Source organism: Scyliorhinus canicula, chromosome 7 (assembly GCF_902713615.1).
Source record: "Scyliorhinus canicula chromosome 7, sScyCan1.1, whole genome shotgun sequence".
NCBI classification, from domain to species: Eukaryota; Metazoa; Chordata; class Chondrichthyes; order Carcharhiniformes; family Scyliorhinidae; genus Scyliorhinus; species Scyliorhinus canicula.
The window spans coordinates 179,483,378-179,505,573 of NC_052152.1; the positions used below are offsets into that span (position 1 = coordinate 179,483,378).

A 22,196-nucleotide genomic window follows, 5' to 3' on the forward strand; every position below is an offset into this window, starting at 1 on the left:
GCGGTCCTGGGTGTTCACACACTTGAAAAGTTTGAGAGCAAAGATGATTTTCCTGCATGGAGTTCACACCAGCACTGCAAGCAGCTGCAAAATGGAGGAATCTCTCTCGCGTTCAGAACATGTGACATCAGTGTACTGGACGTATGTGAAAGATCAGGTGAGGTTAAGGTTGTGTATTGGAGCCAAGGGTGGATAGGTCTTCTGCACTGTGGGATTTTATGAGCTGAAGCCCTAAGCCGATGGGCAGGTCTACAATGGCATAAGAGCTGGGAGGTTTTATGGAGAGGATGGGGATGGCGGATCCATGGACATCTGGGAGCGAGGGAGTACTGCTTCCCGCATGCGTATAGGGTATATTCCCGGATTGACTTTTTTGTGGTGAGCAGGACAGTGTTGATGGGGGTGGCAGGTGGGGAATATGTGGGAATCATGATTTCAGACCACACCCCGCAATATCTATATGTGGACTTTGTTTGTGTCAGGCACAGAGGCCGGGGTGGATGTTTGATTCGGGGCTTTTGGCAGACAAGAATTTTGTGAGAAAGTGGCAGTGGCAAAGCTGAATCAGAATGGGGACATATGGTGGCCATGTTTTGGGAGGGGTTGAAGGCGATGGTCTGGGGGGGGAATTATTTTGTTCGAAGCCCATAAGGATAGGATGGGGAGGGAGGAGCATTGGCGACTGTTGGACAAGATGGATAGGAAGTACTCCTGTGGCCCCCACAAAAGAGTTGTTGGTGGAAAGAAAGAAGTTGTAGGGGCAGTTTGATCGGTTGACAACAGGAAGGGCAGGGTGTCTAGTATGGGGGTACAGTACGAGTATGGGGCGAAGGTGAGTTACATGCTGGCCCATCAGCTACGATGACCGGCAGCGGCGAGGGAAATGGAGAGGATGGGGTGGCGGGAGGGGGGACAGGGGAGGGGGGCGTGTTGTCTGATCCGGGAGATAAATTAGATGTTCAAGGCTTTTTACGAGGGACTGTATAGGGCCGAGCACGAGGTGGTGGTGCTGATATGGGTTGGTTTTTAGATGGGCTGGAGTTGGAGCAGGGGAAGAAGCGGGCACTGGAGGAGCTGTTAGAGCTAAGGGAGGTGATGGTGTCAGCGAGCTGTCCAGGGCCAGTTCTTTTTTTTTAAGCAAACAAACGAATCCACCCACCGGGAGTGTCAGCAGAGAGCAGGTCATGTGCCCAGTACACTGATGTCACGTGTTCTGAACGCGAGGGAGATTCCTCCATTTTGCAGCTGCCTACAGTGCTGGTGTGAACTCCAGGGCCTGTAAGATGATTACTTGAGGTATGGGTTCTTAATTGTGCCACTGTAAATCAAGATTCTAGATTCGAAGTGTATTATATGCAGGGAAGCACTGTCAAATGAAAGTTTTTTAAATAAACATTATATTGAGGTATTTTTGGTATCATAACAACAACAACAACAACATAAATAATGTACATGAAACTATAAACATAGTGCAAAAGCCGTCTCCGTCCCTTACAGGTCTCATCTTTATTAACCCCCTACTCTAAGCTAAACTAACCCCCCTCTTCTGCTGACGATTAATTTTCCGCGAAGAAGTCGACGAACGGTTGCCACCTCCGGGCGAACCCGAACAGTGACCCTCTCAAGGCAAACTTGATTTTCTCCAAACAGAGAAAGCTAGCCATGCCCGATAGCCAGGTCTCCGACTTTGGGGGCTTTGAGTCCCGCCAAGCTAATAGTATCCATCTCCGGGCTACCAGGGAAGCAAAGGCCAGAATGTCTGCCTCTTCTCCTGAATTCTCGGGTCGACCGCGAAAATCGGCACCTCTGGACTCAGTGCCACCCTTGTTTTTAACACCATGGACATGACATCTGTAAACCCCTGCCAAAATCCCCTAAGCTTCGGGCATGTCCAGAACATGTGGACATGGTTTGCTGGTCCTCCCGCACATTTTGCACACCTGTCTTCCATCCCAAAGAATCTGCTCATCCGGGTCACTGTCATGTGAGCCCGATGAATGACTTTGAATTGCATCAGGCTGAGCCTGGCACATGTTCCGGACGCGTTGACTCTACTCAACGCGTCTGCCCATAGACCATCCTCTATCTCTCCTCCCAGCTCCTCCTCCCACTTACGCTTCAGCTCCTCTGTCTGCGTCTCCTGTGACCCCATAATTCCTTGTAAATGTCAGAGACGCTCCCTTCTCCTACCCACCCTCTGGAAACTACCCTGTCCTGAATCCCCCTTAGCAGTAGGAGCGGGAAGGTTGACATCTGTTTACGTAGGAAGTCCTGCACCTACAGATACCTGAATTTGTTTCCCCTCGCCAACCCAAACTTCTCCTCCAGCGCCCTTGTATTCGGAAAGCTCCCCTCTATAAACATATCTCCCATCCCCTCAATCCCTGCTTTCCGCCATATCCGGAACACCCCCATCCATACTTCCCGAGGCAAACCGGTGATTATTACAGATTGGGGACCAGACCGATGCTCCCTCTGCTCCCACATGTCTCCTCCATTACCCCAGACTCTCAGGACCGCCACCACCACGGGGCTGGTGGAGTACTGTGCCGGCGGGAATGGCAGAGGCACAGTTACCAACGCAACCAGACTGGTGCCCTTGCTTGAAGCCGCCTCCATATGCTCCCATGCCGACCCCTCCCCCACCACCCACTTCCTGATCATGGCTATATTCGCTGCCCAGTAATAGTTACTAAAATTTGGCAGCGCCAGCCCGCTCTCTCCTCGACTCCGCTCAAGCATTACCGTCCTTACACGTGAGGTCTTGCCCGCCCAAACAAAGCCAGTGATGAATTTGTTGACCCGTTTAAAAAAGGATCGTGGAATAAAGATAGGGAGACATTGAAACACGAACAGGAATCTCGGGTGGACCGTCGTCTTCACCGTCTGCATCCTCCCAGCCAGTGACAAGCGCGTCCCTCCTCCGAAAATCTGCCTTCATTTGATCTACTAGTCAGGCCAGATTTAATTTATGCAGCCGGTCCCATTCCCGCGCCACTTGAATGCCTAGATACCTAAAGCTTCCCCCTACTAATCTAAACGGCAGCTCCCCCAATCACATCTCTTGTCCCCTCGCCTGCAACGCAAACATCTCACTTTCCCCCACTTTCCCCCATACCCCAGCTTATACCCCGAAAACCGGCCAAATTCCCCTAGAATCCTCATGATTGATTGATTGCTTCCATCCCCTCCATTGGGTCCGATACATACAGAAGCAGGCCGTCTGCATAGAGCGAGACTCTGTGCCCCCCCCCCCCCCCCCCCCCCCCACCCCAGACCAGCTCCTTGAGTCTCTTAGAGCAATTGCCAACGGCTCTATAGCTGGCGAACAACAGTGGGGAAAGGGGGCATCTCTGTCTCGTCCCCCCCGGTGCAGTCTAAAATACTCCGATGTTGTCTTATTCGTCCATATGCTTGCCACAGGAGTCTGATACAGCAACCTGACCCAGTCAATAAAGCCCCGCCCAAATCCGAACCGTCCCAGTACCCACAGATAATCCCATTCTGCCCGATCAAAAGCCTTTTCTGCATCCATTGCGATCACTACCTCCACCTCCCTACCTTCCGGGGGCACCATGATCACGTTTAACAACCTTCTTACATTGGCCACCAACTGCCTACCCTTAACAAACCCCGTCTGGTCCTCCCCAATAACGTCCGGAACACAATCCTCAATCCTGGAGGACAAAATTTCGGCCAGCAATTATCATCCACATTCAACAGGGATATTGGCCTGTAGGACCCACACAGCTCCGTGTTCTTGTCCCGCTTCAGAATCAGCAAAATCATGGCCTGTGACATCGTCGGGGGCAGCACCCCTCAGTCTTCAGCCTCCCTGAACAGGCGCCGGAATGTGGCAACTAGGAGCTTTTCACAGTAACTTCATTTGAAGCCTACTTGTGACAATAAGCAATTTCTTCTTTCTTCTTCGTCTTCATTTTCTTCTTCGTCGTCGTCTTTGTCGTCTTCTTCTTTTTCATCGATATCCCAGAGAACTTTTAATAAAACTCCAGTGGGTACACGTACGGTGCCGGGGGCTTTACCCGACTGCATGGCCTTCAGACCCTCCACTTCCAATCCGATCAGGGCCCCCAGCCTTTCTACCAGCTCTCTGTACACCGTTGGGAAATTCAGCCCCTCCAAGCAGTCTCTCACCCCCTCCAGCACCGGAGGGCGGTCCGACCTAGACAGCCTACTGTAGAAATCCCTAAACGCCTTATTCACCCCTGCTGAATCTCCAACCAGGTTCCCATCTCCGTCATTTACTTTCCCTATCTCTCTGGCTGCCTCCCTCTTTCTAGAGGGAGCTGCTGTGCAAGCATTCTGCTGCCGTTCTCTCCATACTCATAGATCACCCCCTCGTCCACCGCCCTCCCTGTGGTTAACAAGCCGAACTCTGTCTGTAGCCTCTGCCGTTCCCTTAAAAGCCCTGTCTCTGGGGTCTCCGCATAACTCCCATCAATCTGTAGTATCTCCTTTACCAGTCGGTCCGTCTCTGCCCTGTTCACCTTCTCCGTATGGACCCATATCAAGATCAGTTCCCCTCTGACCACCGCCTTCAGTGCTTCCCAGACCACCGCTGCTGAAATTTCCCCCGTGTCGTTGACCTGCAGGTAGTTCTGAATACAATTCCTCAGCCACTCACACACCCTTTCGTCAGCCAAAAGTCCCACATCTAACCTCCAGTGCGGGTGCTGGTTACTGTCTTTACTAACCTGCAGGTCAACCCAGTGCAGAGCATGGTCTGAGATTGTGATCGCCGAGTACCCCGTGACCACCACCCCTGCCAGTAAGGCCCTGCTCAAAATAAAGAAATCAATCCGGGAGTACACTGTATGCACGTGAGAGTAGAAGGAGAACTCCTTCACCCTCGACTGCCCAAATCTCCATGGATCCACACACCCCCTTCTCCTCTGTAACCCAACCCCTTTAATAAACCGAATATATGCACACACCCCCACTGCGTTTCCGTGAGCTAGCCCGCCCAGCTAGCTTGGTGGCCCCCATCCCTGGCGCTGGATAGTCTCCCACCTATTGTTCCCCCGCTCATTCAAACATACTCCAACATTAAACAATCCCCACACAATTGCTCGACAGAAAAACACCGCTCTAAACAAGCACACCTCCATCCCTCAACAGTGCAAATGAAGACCTTAACTCACTCAACTCTGCCGCTGGTCCCAAATCAATGCAAAAGGCATTACAAACAGCTCCCACAAAACAAAAAACGAGAAACTTTTTTTAAAAAAGAACAGAAAAACAAAAAAAACATGAACTTTGCAGCAAAGTGCAAAAGTTCTCAGTCCACCGCTAGTCCTTTCCTTTTCCCGGGGACTTGAAATAAAAGTGCTGTTCCTCGTGCGTGACCCAGACACGGGCCGGATACAAGAGTCCGAACTTCACCTTTTTCTTATAAAACGATCAACCTAATCTGTTTGAAGCCTGCTCTTCTCCTGGCCACCTCCACACTCCGGTCTTGGTAAACCCACAGGATACAGTTGTCCCACTTACAGCTCCGTGTCTGCTTGGCCTACTGCAGAGGGGAAGGGGGTGTGTGGATCCATGGATATTTGGGCAGCCGAGGGTGAAAGAGTTCTCCTTCTACTCTCACGTGCATCCAAGTACCTGTGGAATCTCACCACCATTGCCCGTGTGTTCACGACTTTCTTGCGAGTGCTCTGTGAGCCCTGTCCATCTCCAAGGGCCGGGAGAATGCCCCATCCCCCAGCAGCTTCTTAAACATGTTCGCGATGTATGCCCCAGCGTCCGCTCCTTCAGACCCCTCCGGGAGCCCAACGGTTCTCCAGTTCTGCCGGCGGGACCTATTCTCTAGGTCCTCTACCTTCTCCAGGAGCTTCTGCTGCTGGTCTCTCAGCATCCCCACCTCCAACTCCACCGCAGTTTGATGTTCCTCCTGCTCAGCCAGTGCCTTATCTGCCTACTGGATCGCCCAATCTTGACGGTCCAATCTAAGCTCCAGCCGCTCAATTGACTCTTTTATCGGGTCCAAGCAGTCCCGTTTCTGCTTAGCAAAGCCTTCCTGAATAACTTGCATCAGCTGCTCCATTGACCGCTGGGTCGACAAACCAGAGGTCCGGTCCTCCGCCATGCTGTCTCCTGCTACAGCTTCAGCTGTCTTTCTGTTTCTGCCTTTACGAGCACTTCTGGTCCTTCTCTCCATGCACCGATGTGGGAATTCAGTACACAATTGCCTCTCACCAGTTTTACAATTCAAGTCCAGTAGAAAATCAGGGGAAAAGGTCCAAAAGTCCGACCCAAGCGGGAGCCACCAAATGTGCGACTCACTCTTTCATAGCCGCCACCGGAAGTCCAAATGAAAGTTTTTTGAGCGGATGCAGTGAGATCTTAAATCATCAACTGAATTCATTATCAGAATTGTAACACAGAATAACAAAGCGAGTGGCATCGTGAGGACCAAGCAGGCTTACCTGTCCCATTAAAGGTAAGTGAAAATGCTGGGTTGCGAAGGTTGGCCGGCATGGGTCCTGAAGGATGGCCGGTTGGTAAAAATGATCTGGGCAGAAAGTTAGAAAAATCCTGCTGTAGGCCTGTCTCACTGCCGAATACAGATGTGAAAATCCTGGCAAAGGTATTGGTGAGAAGGTTGGACGGGTGTGTGTGCTGGAGGTCGTCTCGGAGAATCAAACGTGCCTGTGAAGAGGAGGCAGCTCTCTAGTAATATTAGGGGGTCATTAAACGTAATTATGACTCTGTCAGAGGGAGAGTGTTGGAGATGATTGTGTCAATGGATGCAGAGAAGGCTCTTGACTTGGTGGAATGAAGGTATTTGCTTGAAATCCTGGGGAGGTTTGGGTTCGGACCGAGGTTTGTGGCATGAGTTTGGATGCTGTATGCGTCCCCCATGGCAAGTACACGGATGAATGAGACTAACTCTGTGTATTTTAGGCTGCACAGAGGTACGAGATAGGGATGTCCACTGTCTCTCCAAATGTTTGCATTGGCGATGGAGCCTTTGGCAATGGCACTTAGGGCCTCAGTTGAATGGCAGAGGATTGCGGGGGCATCGGGTGTCATTGTATGGCGATAACCTGTTGCTGTTTGTGACTGACCCGTTAGAAAGCATGGGCAGAATCATGGGCCTACTGGAGAGATTTGGAGCCTTATCGTGCTATAAATTGAATGCAAGGGAAAGTGAGGTCTCCCAGTGAATGCAGCAGGGCGAGGCGAACCTGGGGGCACTGCCATTTAAGGTGGCAAGGGAGCAGTTCTGGTACCTGGGGATTCAGGTAACGCATGAGTGGGCCACGATGCACAAGTGGAATTTGACAGGTTTGTGGAGGAGGTTAAGGGGGACCTAAAAAAGTGAGATGCGCTGCACCTGATATTGGTAGGGAGGGTGCAGTGAAGATGAACATACTCCCAAGATTCATGTTTGTGTTTACGATTTTCCTCCCCAAGGCCTTTTTTCGGAAAGTAGATGCGTTAATCTCGGGGCTGCTGTTTGTTTGGCGATGGATACTTTTTAATTGGAGGGCAGCCACTCCACCGGGGATTGCGGTGTGGTTGGGAGACTTGTACGAGTTTCTCAGGTTGGAGAGAATCAAATTTGCCCTTAGGGGGTCGGAGGAGGTACAGTGGAGGGCGTTATTGGCTATATTTGAGGAGCTGTTGTTGTGGGGAGGGCAGGGAGGGGCAGTAATAAATGTGGGAGAATGTACGAGTTGTATAATCTGTTGGATGTTAAGGTTGTGTATTATGTTGAATATGTTTAGAATAAAGTATCTTTTTAAAAAAAAAAGAGAAACTGTTACAAACATAACAGTATTTCATAAACACTTATTCTATAAACCCAGAAATCTAATTGAGACACTAGTGTCCTAGTTTTATTTCTACCCAAGTCCCATATACTTTACCGGATCTTAACAGTTCTTGCTTCTCCTGGGTTAAAATCATGGTGTGCCACAACTCCTGGGATTCTGCGCAGGGTGCGTCTGAGGTCAGAGATTCCTTGTGATCCTTCTACTGACATCTGGCTAGATGTCCCTCCAACTCTCCTTAAGCCCTTCAATTGCGGATGTCCCAGCTATTGAACGGGCATCATTGTATTCATTCTTACTTAGTGACTCCTCATCGGAAAACACTGTTGTGTGCAAAATCCCTTTGCTTTTGGTCTACAGCTCCTGGCAGATTTCTCTTTCTGCTCCTCAAAGATGCCTCCAGACTCCAAATGACTGTTTCTGTGAGAAAGCACCTAGATAAAATCTAACCAAAATAACTCCTTGCAATCTACCTTCAAGGCAATGTGTCACACCTGCAATGCTCCAGAGAGATCCAAATAATTATCTCCATTTCCAAACATGTCTTTTGCTCTTAAAATAATATGGAAACTTTAAGATGTTCGCTTGTTGCCAACTGCTTTCCTATCATTCAATTTTGGGGAAATAACATGATTACTTTAAATCCCTTACGGACACAACTGTAGGCAGCTCCTCTCCACTTGAAGGGGGCCACCCCTTGTTTATTGCTTTCCTACTTCCAACTTTGGCCAACATAATACACACAGGCCACCCTTTGAAATACAATCATTTTTTTAAAAAAATAATTTTTATTGGAATTTTTTACAGAAAATATAAAAATATAACAACAAGTATAGCAAAAAGCAGTAATATGCAACTAGCAGCCCCATAACACCCACAATTCCCCCCCATACCGTAACATCACATGTATCTCACACCCCCCACCCCCCCCCCAACAAGAGAACTTAACCATAAATTAAAATTAAATAAATCAAATTTAAATAAAATAAGCCAACATAATCAACGTCTCTCTTCCCCCCCCCCCCCCCCCCCCCCCCCAAGTTGCTGCTGCTACTGTCCCAGTACCCTATCGTTGAGCCAGAAAGTCGAGGAAAGGTTACCACCGTTTAAAGAACCCTTGCACCGATCCTCTCAGGGCGAATTTAACCTTCTCAAGCTTAATGAAGCCCGCCATGTCATTGATCCAGGTCTCCACGCTTGGGGGCCTCGCGTCCTTCCACTGTAGCAAAATCTTTCGCCGGGCGACTAGGGACGCAAAGGCCAGCACACCGGCCTCTTTCGCCTCCTGCACTCCCGGCTCTACCCCAACCCCAAAGATCGCGAGTCCCCATCCTGGCTTGACCCTGGATCCCACCACCCTTGACACCGTCCTCGCCACCCCCTTCCAGAACTCCTCCAATGCCGGGCATGCCCAGAACATATGGGCATGGTTCGCTGGACTCCCCGAGCACCTGACACACCTATCTTCACCCCCAAAGAACCTACTCATCCTCGTCCCAGTCATGTGGGCCCTATACAGCACCTTGAATTGGATGAGGCTAAGCCGCGCACACGATGAGGAAGAATTTACCCCCTCCAGGGCATCAGCCCATGTCCCGTCTTCGATCTGTTCCTCCAGTTCCCCCCCCCACTTCGTTTTCAGCTCCTCTACTGACGCCTCTTCCACCTCCTGCATAAGCTTGTAGATATCGGATATCTTCCCCTCCCCGACCCAGACCCCCGAGAGCACCCTGTCACTCACCCCCCTCGCGGGGAGCGCAGGGAATCCCTCCACCTGCCGTCTAGCAAATGCCTTTACCTGCAGATATCTAAACATGTTTCCCGGCGGGAGCCCAAATTTCTCCTCCAACTCTCCCAGGCTCGCAAACCTTCCGTCGATAAACAGGTCCCTCAGTTGTCTAATGCCCTCTCTATACCATCCCCGAAATCCCCCATCCATGTTCCCCGGGACGAACCTATGGTTCCCCCTTAACGGAGCCTCCATCGAGCCCCCCACTTCTCCCCTATGTCGCTTCCACTGCCCCCAAATCTTGAGGGTAGCCGCCACCACCGGACTCGTGGTATACCTCGTGGGAGGGAGCGGCCACGGCGCCGTTACCAGGGCCCCCAGGCTCGTATCCCCACAGGACGCTCTCTCCATCCGTTTCCATGCTGCCCCCTCCCCCTCCATCACCCACTTACGCACCATCGACACGTTGGCCGCCCAGTAGTACCCCGAGAGGTTGGGCAACGCCAGCCCCCCCCATCTCTACTCCGCTCCAAGAAGACCCTCTTCACCCTCGGGGTGCCATGCGCCCAAACAAATCCCATGATGCTGCTGGTCACCCTTTTAAAAAAGGCCCTAGGGATAAAGATGGGCAAGCACTGGAAGAGGAACAAGGCAGCATGGTAGCATGGTGGTTAGCATAAATGCTTCACAGCTCCAGGGTCCCAGGTTCGATTCCCGGCTGGGTCACTGTCTGTGTGGAGTCTGCACGTCCTCCCCGTGTGTGCGTGGGTTTCCTCCGGGTGCTCCGGTTTCCTCCCACAGTCCAAAAGATGTGCGGGTTAGGTGGATTGGCCATGCTAAATTTCCTGTAGTGTCCTAAAAAAGTAAGGTTAAGGGGGGGTTGTTGGGTTACGGGTATAGGGTGGATACGTGGGTTTGAGTAGGGTGATCATTGCTCGGCACAACATTGAGGGCCGAAGGGCCTGTTCTGTGCTGTACTGTTCTATGTTCTAACCTCGGGAGAACTGTCATTTTGACGGATTGCACTCTGCCCGCCAGCGATAGCGGCACCACGTCCCACCTTTTAAATTCCTCCTCCATCTGTTCCACTAGTCTTGTGAAGTTAAGCTTATGAAGAGCCCCCCAACTCCTGGCCACCTGCACCCCCAGGTACCTGAAACTCTTCACTGCCCTCCTGAAGGGGAGCCTCCCAATTCCCTCCTCCTGATCTCCCGGGTGCACTACAAATACCTCGCTCTTTCCTAAGTTCAGCTTATAGCCCGAGAAGCCCCCAAATTCCGCTAACAGCTCCATCACCCCCGGCATTCCCCCCTCTGGGTCCGCCACATATAACAGCAGGTCGTCCGCATACAGCGATACCCGGTGCTCCTCCCCACCCCAGACCCCTCCACTTCCCTGACTCCCTCAACGCCATGGCCAGCGGTTCAATCGCCAGTGCAAAGAGCAGGGGGGACAGGGGACACCCCTGCCTGGTCCCACGATAAAGCCTAAAATACTCCGATCTTCCATTTGTGACTACACTCACCATCGGAGCCGCGTAAAGCAGCCTCACCCATTTGATGAATCCCTCCCCAAATCCAAACCTCTCCAGCACCTCCCACAGGTACCCCCACTCAACTCTATCAAACGCTTTCTCTGCGTCCAGCACCACCACTATCTCCGCCTCCCCCTCCACTGCTGGCATCATGATAACATTGAGCAGTCTCCGCACATTCGTGTTGAGCTGCCGCCCCTTGACAAATCCTGTCTGATCTTCATGAATTACCTCTGGCACACAATCCTCTATCCTGGTAGCCAGGATCTTCGCCAACAACTTAGCGTCTACGCTAAGGAGCGAGATAGGCCTATATGATCCGCACTGCAAGGGGTCCTTATCCCGTTTTAGGATCAAAGAGATCAGTGCCCGTGACATCGTCGGGGGCAAAGCCCCCCCACGCCTCATTGAAAGTTCGCACCAGCAGGGGACCCACCAGGCCACCAGGTCTGCATATTTTTTGTAAAATTCTGCCGGGAACCCATCCGGCCCCGGGGCCTTACCTGACTGCATTTGCCCGATCCCCCTGACTAGCTCCTCCAACTCTATTGGCGCCCCCAGCCTCTCTTGAACCCTTGGGAAACATAGCCTGTTCATGAAGCTCTCCATCCCCTCTCTCCCCCTCGGAGGTTCCGACCGGTACAATCCATCGTAAAAGTCCCTAAAGACCCCGTTTACTTCTGTCCCCTTCTGCACTACATTTCCACCCCCATCCTTCACTCCCCCAATTTCCCTAGCCGCATCTCGCCTACGGAGCTGATGCGCCAACATCCTGCTCGCCTTCTCTCCATACTCGTATACTACGCCCTGCGCCCTCCTCCACTGTGTCTCCGCCTTTCTGGTGGTCAACAAGTCAAAATTGGCCTGCAACCTGCGCCGTTCTCCCAGCAACCCTTCCTCCGTTGCCTCCGCATATCTCCTGTCCACCTCCAGAAGCTCTCCCACCAGTCTCTCCCTCTCCTACCTCTCCCACCTTTCCCTGTGGGCCCGGATGGAGATCAGCTCCCCCCGGATCACTGCTTTCAGAGCCTCCCAGACCATCCCCACCTGAACCTCCCCCGTATCATTGGTATCCAGATACCCCTCAATGCTTCTCCGAACCCTCTTACACACCTCCTCCTCCGCCAGCATCTCCACATCCAGGCGCCAGAGCGGGCGCTGGTCCCGTGCCTCCCCCATCTCCTGATCAAGCCAGTGCGGGGCATGGTCCGAAATCGCTATGGCCGAATACTCAGCATCCTGCACACTCGGGATCAATCCCCTGCTCAGGACAAAAAAGTCTATCCGGGAATAAACCCTATGGACGTGAGAGAAAAAGGAATACTCCCGCGCTCTCGGTCTCCCAAACCTCCAGGGATCCACCCCTCCCATCTGGTCCATGTATCCCCTCAGCACTTTGGCCGCCGCCGGTCTCCTACCCGTCCTTGAACTGGACCGGTCCAGTGTGGGATCCAGCACTGTGTTAAAATCTCCCCCCATGATCAGGCCCCCTGCCTCCAGGTCCGGGATGCGGCCCAACAATCGCCTCATGAAGCCAGCATCATCCCAATTCGGGGCATATACGTTCACCAGCACCACCTTCTCTCCCTGCAGCCTACCCCTCACCATGATATATCTGCCCTCCTTGTCCGACACCACCTCAGCCGCCTCAAACGCCACCCTCTTCCCCACTAGAATCGCCACCCCCCGGTTCTTCGTGTCCAATCCTGAATGATAAACCTGCCCCACCTACCCCTTCCTCAGACGGACCTGGTCCGCCACCTTCAGGTGGGTCTCCTGGAGCATAGCCACGTCCGCCTTCAACCCCCTTAGATGGGAGAACACCCTGGTTCTCTTAACCGGCCTGTTCAGCCCCCTCACGTTCCAGGTAATCAGCCGGATCAGAGGGCAACCCGCCCCCCTCCCCCGCCGACTAGCCATAGCTTGGCAGATGTTCGCCCCAGGCCAGCACACCCCGCTCGACCCGTTCCCCATGGCGATAGCGCCTCTCCTCTTCCCCCCCGGCCCCCATCGGCTCCTTCCTAGTCGTTCCAGCAGCAACCCGGTATCTCCCCACCCCCCCCAGGCTAGGACCCCTCCTAGCCGCGACGCACCCTCCATGGTACTTCCGTGAGTCAGCTGACTTCTGCTGACCCCGGCAGCTCCCGCCAAAACCTATCCCCTCCCGGCTTGGGGTCATCCCCCTCTTGCCACACCTCCTTGGCATTGCTGCAGCGCGGGAAAAAAGACCCGCAGAGGCCCCGCCCCCACCGCAAGCTCCACCCCCCCTGCCCCGCAGCGCGGGAAACCAGAGGAAAGCCCGCGCTTTCACACTGCCACACCCCACCCTTCTGACGCAGTTCCCCAAAATCCAGTTTCCCCTCAATCCCCAGCCCCGTACAGAAGAGAACATATAGAACACAAACCCCCAACACTCCCCACCTACCCCACAACCATGCCCAACAAACAAACCCACCCGTAACCAGAGCAAACAGAAAACCAGCATACATAACACACATGTCGAAGTTGAAAAAGTTGACAGTTGGAACAAAACAGCCACAGCGGAAACAACGCCGGCCATAGTATGTCCCCAGACCCTAGTTCGAGTCCAGCTTCTCCGCCTGTACAAAGGCCCACGCCTCCTCCGGGGACTCGAAGTAATGGTGCCGGTCCTTGTATGTCACCCACAGGCGCGCAGGCTGCAGCATTCCAAACCTGACCTGCTTAGCATGAAGCACCGCCTTCGTCCGGTTGAACCCGGCCCGCCGCTTAGCCACCTCCGCACTCCAGTCCTGGTAGATCCTCACTACCAAATTCTCCCATTTACTGCTCCTCTCTTGGCCCAGCGCAGCACACACTCCCGGTCACTGAATCGGTGGAACCGCACCAGCACCGCCCTCGGGGGCTCACCTGCCTTGGGCCTCCTGGCCATCACTCTGTGCGCTCCCTCGAGCTCCAGGGGTGAAATACAATCATTAAGTGCATTTACCAGACTCGCAAACCAGCTGCTTCCATTATCTTATTTCTTCAATCCCCAAGATAAATGTTATATTCCTATAACATAAGAATCAGGAAATTAGACATTTTCTCAACCAAATATTCATGTTGTCATGTCTGTTCTGTGGCGTGTATTTTGCCTCCTAATTCCCCAAAGTCTGTCCAGCATCTACAAGGCTTAAGTTCGGAGTGTAGTCGAATCATCATCATACAATTTACAGTGCAGAAGGAGGCCATTCGGCCCATCGAGTCTGCACCTGCTCCTGGAAAGAGCACCCTACCCAAGGTTAACACCTCCACCCTATCCCTGTAACCCAGTAACCCCACCCAATACTAAGGGCAATTTTGGACACTAAGGGCAATTTATCATGGCCAATCCACCTAACCTGCACATCTTTGGACTGTGGGAGGAAACCGGAGCACCTGGAGAAAACCCACGCACACACGGGGAGGATGTGCAGACTCCGCATAGACAGTGACCCAAGCCGGAATCGAACCTGGGACCGTGGAGCTGTTACGCGATTGTGCTATCCACAATGCTACCGTGCTGCCCATGGGAATACTCCCCACTTGCCTGGTTGAGTACAGCTCCAGCACTCAAGTTTGACACCATCCAGGACAAAGCCCGTTTGGTCAGTACCCCATCCACCACCTTAAACGTTCAATCCACTGGCTACCAGCGCACAGTGGCAGCAGTGTGGACCATCTAAAAGATGCAATGCAGCAACTCCCAAAGGTTCCTTCAACAACACCTTCCAACTTGCGACCTCCACAAAGGTAGCAGATGCATGGGAACACAACCACCAGTAGCTTCCCATCTGAGCCGCACATCGTCCTGACTTGGATCTATACCACTATTGCTCAGGCAAATTCCTAGAATTTCCTTACAGCACTGAGAGGTTAATTAGCTCCTCCCTGAGGACAATTAGGGCTGAATAACAAATCTTGGCCTTTCCAGCGATGAAAGAATAGGGAAAAAAGTGCTTCACTCAAAGTAAAATAGACTGCCAGCTCAGATAATGAAGGCAAAAGACTAGAATCATGTGATAAATTGAGGGATGTTGTTATTTGATCAGAAACTATGTTATGAATGGAAGAGCTGACTGTCTTTCTTCCTCTGCTAAAATTGTGATTCTGTCACCTCAAGTCAAACTTTGTTTATTCCTTCTCATACATTTTGGGTAGCTTTTTTTATTACTTTAGTGCAATTTATCATTACAGTACTGCTACTGTTGAGAGCTAAACTGCGATGAGCCACAACTGTCTTTTTGGTTCAGTGCATTGCATTCTTGTATTTTTTCAGGTTATTTTGGGTTCCATGAGCATAATGTGCAAATTGACTATTTGTTCATTTGGAAAAAGTACACTGAATGCCTTTTCACAAAATACGAATGGAGGTGCTCTATAATCACATTTCTTTATTCAATAGGTGTACTTTCCTTTGGAGAAAAGTTCACATTGCTTCATGCCCCCTTGTGAAAGTAATTGTTTGATGTAAATGGTACCTTTTATAGTTTGACTGTCAGCGTTTATGCGCATACATCCAATTTTAGACGTTGAGCTTTTTAAAAATAAGTGCTTCATTTACAGCTTTTTTATTTGGGGATATATTCAAATCAACCATTTGAAAGTTATATTTAAGGAGTGAAATGCTTACCAGGAAATGTTTAGCACATTAATAACCAGGTTGCTATATTTGCTCATGTTTAATCAGGGATTTGCTTTGGGAAGGGATTGATGGCATTTAGATTATGGGATATAACATTGTGAAAGTTCGCACCTGATAATTAATTTTAAAATCTTGTTCAGATTTAAAATCGAGAAACTAGCTACATGTGATCAAAATCATAGTTTCATTTTATGCAATCTTCATAACAGATTTTCACCATCAAAACCATTAAGTAAAGTTTTTTTTTTCAGCATTTGCAGCCAAGCACACAGATGGTGAGTCGAGCAGTGCATCTAGTGGTAGTTCCTGCACAGTGACTTCAGGCAACATACAATACAACAGAACAGAAATGAATAAACTTCAATGCAGGCCTAACCTGAGCCGGAAACCTGGACAGCATTTCAGAGCCCTGAGAAGGTCGAACACTGGTAAGAAATTAGTTTGATTGTGTTTTATTGAGTGTTATACCTATTTTAGTTTCTGATTGGAGATAAAAGTTTAAAATGCTGAGTTAACTAAATGTGTAACTTTAAGGGTTAGCAATGAAATTACCCTTTGTGAGTACCCAGCAATGTACATGCCAAATTTTAACGACTACAAAAAATTAAGATTGTTTATTTCTTCACAGTATTTTGTTATTGTATTAGAAATTAACTGGTTTGATGTAATACAATAACAAAATACTGTGAATGCTAGAAATCTGAAATATAAAACAGAAAATACTGGAAACACACAGCATCCATGGTCTTGACATGATTTCTGACCATTTGTCATTGGTCTGAAACATTAACTTTTTCTCAAGCCGCAAATGCCTCGAGACCTGCTGAATGTTTCCAGCATTTAAAAAAAAAAAATAATAATTGTTTGGCACCGTGAGGCTGCAGGGCTAACCCACAATCCATTATCTGTATTGATATTTTATCAACATCCTATTCCTTTGAAAACACTGATACAAAGTATGCATTACATATTCCAGCCTTGGTTTGTACCTCTTAGCATATATTAGCTCCTTAGTCTCCCCGACCTTTTCCTCCTGTTGCAGTGTATCTGGCATGCGCTTGAGTGGTCTTCTCCTTAAAGATCATGGTCTTTTGTTACAGTTTTTCCTGGAAGTCTCGGTTTCCATTTTACCTTGGTTCGGTCCCCTCTCACCTTTTACAATTTAGACATTTGTCTTTAAACTGTTCCTTGCTCTTCTGGTGGTTAAGAGGCAGGTAGTGGCATTGTCACTGGACTACTAATCTAGAGATCCCGAGTCATGCTCTGGAGATCCAGGTTGGAATCCCGCCATGGCAGATTATGAAATTTAAATTCAATAAAAATCTGCAATTAAACGTCTAAAGGTGAACTCGTTGTCGTTAAAAAAAAAAAACACGAATGTGGGGGGCGGCTCAGTGGTTAGCACAGCTGCCTCACGGCGCCGAGGTCCCAGGTTCGACCCCGGCTTTGGGTCGCTGTCCGTCTGGAGTTTACACATTCTCCCCGTGTTTGCGTGGGTTTTGCCCGCACAACCCAATGATGTGCAGGGTATGTGGATTGGCCACGCTAAATTGCCCTTTAATTGGAAAAAAAATGAATCGGGCACTTATATTTAATATTTTTTTAAAACTATCTGATCCACTAATGTTTCCAGCATTTAAAAAAAAAAAAAATTGTTTTCCAACATCTGCAATATTTTGCATTTGCATAGACCTCAGAGGTTCTGTCACTTTAGGAGCACCATACAAATTTAAGTTGTTGAAATACATCACTAAAATATTATACCCAGCAAGCTGCAATTTACCTGACTAATATATGGATGCCACTGCAAGGAGTCAACAATTAAAGATATTTTTAAAATTTATACTGTGCAGCTTAATCTATAGACTCCATATGTACAGAAGTAATAAAAATCTTAATTCTCCAAGATCCTTTCTTTACTGTCTTTAGAACATCTTTTACTGGGCAGTCTCCCCTCCATTTTATCCATCTCTTCTACAGATCAAGTATCCCGGAATATTTATTTCCTAACCTTGGCCACTCTGCAACCATGTCTCTACAGAATTAGGATGTAGAATTAGGTAGGATTGGCCTATGAATTAGGGGGCAGAAGTGATGGACGTACTTTATAAATCTCCTCTCCGCTCCCCCCCCCCAAAGAAAAACAGAGGTTGTAGTGTTGGGCAGAGTATAAATCAAGAAATCAGAAGTGCATGTCAAAAGGACAGTGTAGCAGTTGTGCTTCTTATCATCTGAAAAACCAGTAACAATGCAGAGGATGACTTTAAGATTATTTTACTCGGTTACTATAGAACCAACTGGGTAATGGTCTGTTTTAGATCTAGTATTGTGTAATTAAATAGGATTATTTAATAATGTGGTAGAAGAGTATGAGTGATTATAACATAAGTATTTTGTACAGTGCGGTTTTGGCCCTGTAACCCGTTACTTCTCCTGGGATTTGTGGAACTTCACTATTATTGCCCGTGGTGATTCCACTGACTTGGGTTTTGTTGGAGCAACCCGTGGCCCCCTGTCCACCTCTGGGGGTTTGACAAAACCTTCCTCCGCGACCAGTTTTCTGAGCATCCTCAAAATAAGTTCCATCTGGTTCCTAGCCTCTGCGCCCTCCAGTAGCTCGACAATCCGAAGCTTCTGATCTGGGACTTGATTTCTTGGTCGTCCCTTTTAGCGCCTTATGGGTTGTCGCCAACCTTGCAACTTTGGCTTTGAGTGAAGCGATCCACTCGTCCTGGTTGGTGGCTGCTTTCTCCAGGTCTTGCACCGTCACTTCCAGTCTCCGCTCCGCTCTGTCCAGTGCGGCCGGCCTCTATTGCTGACTTCATTATCGACATGAGGTCCTCTTTTATCATCTCTGTGCTTTTGGAGCTCTGTGGAGATAAACTCCATCAGCTCCTCCATCGACGATTGGGCCGGCATGGGTGATCCTGCTGTGTCCACCATGCTGAGGTCTGGGTCGCCACGCGGGTCCCCTGATCTGGAGTTGGGGTCTTCCTCTGTTTGCTCTTGCTGGCCTTGCGGCCTGACTGCTGGTTTGCCAGCAGTCGGTTGGGTAGTGAATGGGGGTTACATTGGGGAAATGTACTTTTGGTGCCCATTTGACAGGTTAATGAGAAACTTCTAATGAGAAGTTTCTAGGAGAGAGCCACCTTTCATGCAACCTCTCAGCTCTTGGCCACCACTGGAAGTTATGATAGTATTTTATAATAAGAATGAGTGTGATTTAGTTAAGGTCAGAACTATGGTCTTAAACTGAGCAAATCAAACTACAACGGTAGGATGGGCAAATTGGCTAGGATGTACTGGGAAACTAGATTAAAAGATGTGATGATTAGTTATGGTAAAGATTTAAGCAATGGTTAGACAATCCTTTAAGGGAAACAAAACATGAAGTGGTCTAAATATGGATAACAAGATGATTTACACACTGTGTTAGATCAAAGGAAGAGACTTATAATGTCGCTAATAAGAGGGGTAAGCCTAGCAATTAGGAAGATTTTAACGTCAATAGGATAACTAAGAATTTGATAGAGAGAAAATAGATTTGTGAATAAAGCTGCCTTAAGACATAAAAACATTGTAAATGCTTATACAGGTAGGTTAAAAAAGACATTAATGACAACAACTATTGGGCTCCTTTGAGGGGACATTTATTGATTTTTTTTCATTTAAAGGGGCGTCACCATTCCACCTCCCCTGCACATCTTTGGGTTGTGGGGGTGAGACCCACGCAGACACAGGGAGAATATGCAAACTCCACACGGTCCGTGACCTGAGGCAGAATCAAACCCAGCTCCTCAGTGCCGTGAAGCAGCAGAGATAACCCATGCGTCATCTTGCTGTCCCAAGGCAGGAGAAATTATTATTATTTTTTTTTAAATTTAGATTACCCAATTATTTTTTCCAATTAAGGGGCAATTTAGCGTGGCCAATCCACCTACTCTGCACATTTTTGGGTTGTGGGGGCGAAACCCACGCAGACACGGGGAGAATGTGCAAACTCCACACGGACAGTGACCCAGAGCCGGGATCGAACCTGGGACCTCAGCGCCGTGAGGCGGTTGTGCTAACCACTAGGCCACCGTGCTGCCCGGCAGGAGAAATTATAATGGGGAATAAAGAAATGGCCGAGAGAGTAAATGAATACTTTATATCTGTCTTCACAGTCGAAGATGCACAAATATTCCAGATGTAGTGAGGAACCAAGGAATTAATGAAAATGGGGATCTTGAGGATGTTAGCATTAAAGAACTTCTACTAGATAAATTAGTAGGACTAAAAGTCGACAAATCCCCTCACCCTGGCCTAGGTCAATATCCCCTCCAATTGCTTTTTGTTGAGTGTGGCATATATATTTTAAGTGTGCAGGGCTATAAATTATTTTGTATGGCGCCACACACTTAAAGGGGCCAATTTATGCTCTGCCTGCGGGGGAAGCATCTGCTTTGTGGCTGTACAACTTAAAATGAGCATTGGCCTCAGCCCTAGGACTTTACAAGAGATGAATCAGATAATGGATGCAGTCTTTTGATCTTACAGAATTTCCTTGAATCTGGAATGGTCCCTGTGGATTAGAAAGTAGCAAACGAATTCCAAGAATGGAGAGAGGGAGAAAACAGGGAACCATAGGTCAGTTAGCCTAGCATCAGTAATACAGAAAACGTTAGAATCTGCCATTAGGCTTGAGATAACAGGGCGTTAAAATCAGAATTTGTGTTGACTCTGTCAATCAAGTTATGAAAGGTAAATAGTGTTTGACAAATCTGTTCAAATTTTAAGGTTGTAACTGATCGTGTAGAAAATGGGAACCAGTGAGGTATAATGTATTTGGAGTCAAGAAAAGCATTCAGTGGTGCTCTACCAGAGATTGCTGTGCAAAATTAGGGCAACATTAGCATGGTTTAATTAATGGAGAGAAATAGGCGTAAGAATAAACGTGTCATTTCCTGGTTGGTACCCTGTAATTGGGGGGTACTGCTAGGAATACATGCTTGTCTCAGCTATTTGCAATCTCGATCAATGACTTGGATCCAGGGGACTGAGTGTAATGAACAAGTTTGCTGAAGATGCAAGTTAGGTGAGGAGGTTGAAAACACACTGCAGGCAACTTGAGTGGGCAGAAATATGGCAGATGAAATATAATGCAGATAAATGTGAAGCTATTTACTTTGGAAGGAAAAAAAGATAGGTAGAGTTTTTGAATGATAGACTGATAAATCGTGGTATTCCGAGGGATTGAGTGTCCATGAATCAAAACTAATATGCATATCCAGCAACCAATTAGGAAAAAGGCAAATTACTGCGGATGCTGGAATCTGAAACCAAAAGAGAAAATGCTGGAAAATCTCAGTCGGTCTGGGTGCATCTGTAGGGAGAGAAAAGAGCTAACGTTTTGAATCCAGATGACCCTTTGTCAAAGCCCGATCACCAATCAGGAAAGATTGTATGCTATAGGGATTGTAATACAAGAGTAAATAAATCTTCCTGCAATTGTATGGGGCCTTGTTGATGTCACATCTGAGGTACTGGGTAGTGTTTTGGTTAGCAGTCCTGAAGAAGGATAGACTTGCATTGAGACGGTGGAGTGAAGATTCATTGGACGGATTCCTGAGCTATCTTTGAGGAGGGATCGAGTAGACTGGGCCTCTATTCCTTACAGTTTTAAAGACTGATAAGTAATTGCATAAATAAGTTTTCTGAAAATTCTTCAGGAACGTGATTGGATAGATTCTGGGAGAATTTTCCCTTAACTGGAGAGTCTGAAACAGAGGACAGAGTGTCAGAATGAGGGGTTGCCCATAATGCTTCACTCAAGGGTTTCAAATTTTTGTAATTCACTACCCCAGAGGGCTATGGTTATGGCCATTGAGTAAATTCAAGTCAAAAATAATATATCTTTGGATATTATGGGAATCCGGGGTCCTATGATCAAACGTTTGGCTGACAAAATTAGTTTCAAGGGGTGTCTTAAAGGAGGAAAGAGAGGTTTAGGAGGATTATTCCAAACCTTTGGGCCCTAGCAACCGAAGGCATAGTCACCAATGGTGGAACAGAATTTGAGGATAGTTGAAATGAAAATCGCTTATTGTCACGAGTAGGCTTCAATGAAGTTACTGTGAAAAGCCCCATACATGTTATGTTGATATGTTAAAGAGTTGTCAGGCTGGAATAGATTCCAGGAAATGGCACCTGAACCCATGGCGGGATTTGGAAGCAAGGATGAGAACTTTAAAATTGAGACGATGGTTAACTGGGAGCCAGTGTAGGTCAGCGAGCAAAAAATTGTGTGCGCGGTCAGGTGATTTTACTTTCTTAAAATAAATCTATCACATTGAAACTGTAATGGAACAATGTATAAATGATTAAATAAATTGACTACAAATGTCAGTATTCTCATCCATGCATCTTGCTTACAAGGAAACATTTTTGTTTTAATTTCCCTCTGTGCCTTTCTCTGTATTCTCTGAAGAATTCTTCGAGGCACTTGTT

General features: G+C 48.5%; 1 protein-coding gene across 12 annotated transcripts in view; it reads left to right on the forward strand.

The window, feature by feature from the left end:
* LOC119969593 (polycomb group protein ASXL1-like) overlaps positions 1-22,196 on the forward strand; it is a 134,926-nt gene that overhangs the window by 81,270 nt on the left and 31,460 nt on the right. For 10 of the 12 annotated variants that reach the window (XM_038803394.1, XM_038803396.1, XM_038803393.1 and 7 more), the window contains one exon: positions 15,959-16,135. The exons of 1 other annotated variant lie outside the window; for it this stretch is intronic. In XM_038803394.1, the coding sequence (XP_038659322.1) occupies positions 15,959-16,135 (177 nt within the window). Of the gene's footprint in view, positions 1-15,958; positions 16,136-22,196 lie in introns of those variants that run through there. One more of the 12 variants, XM_038803404.1, reaches the window with a different exon arrangement.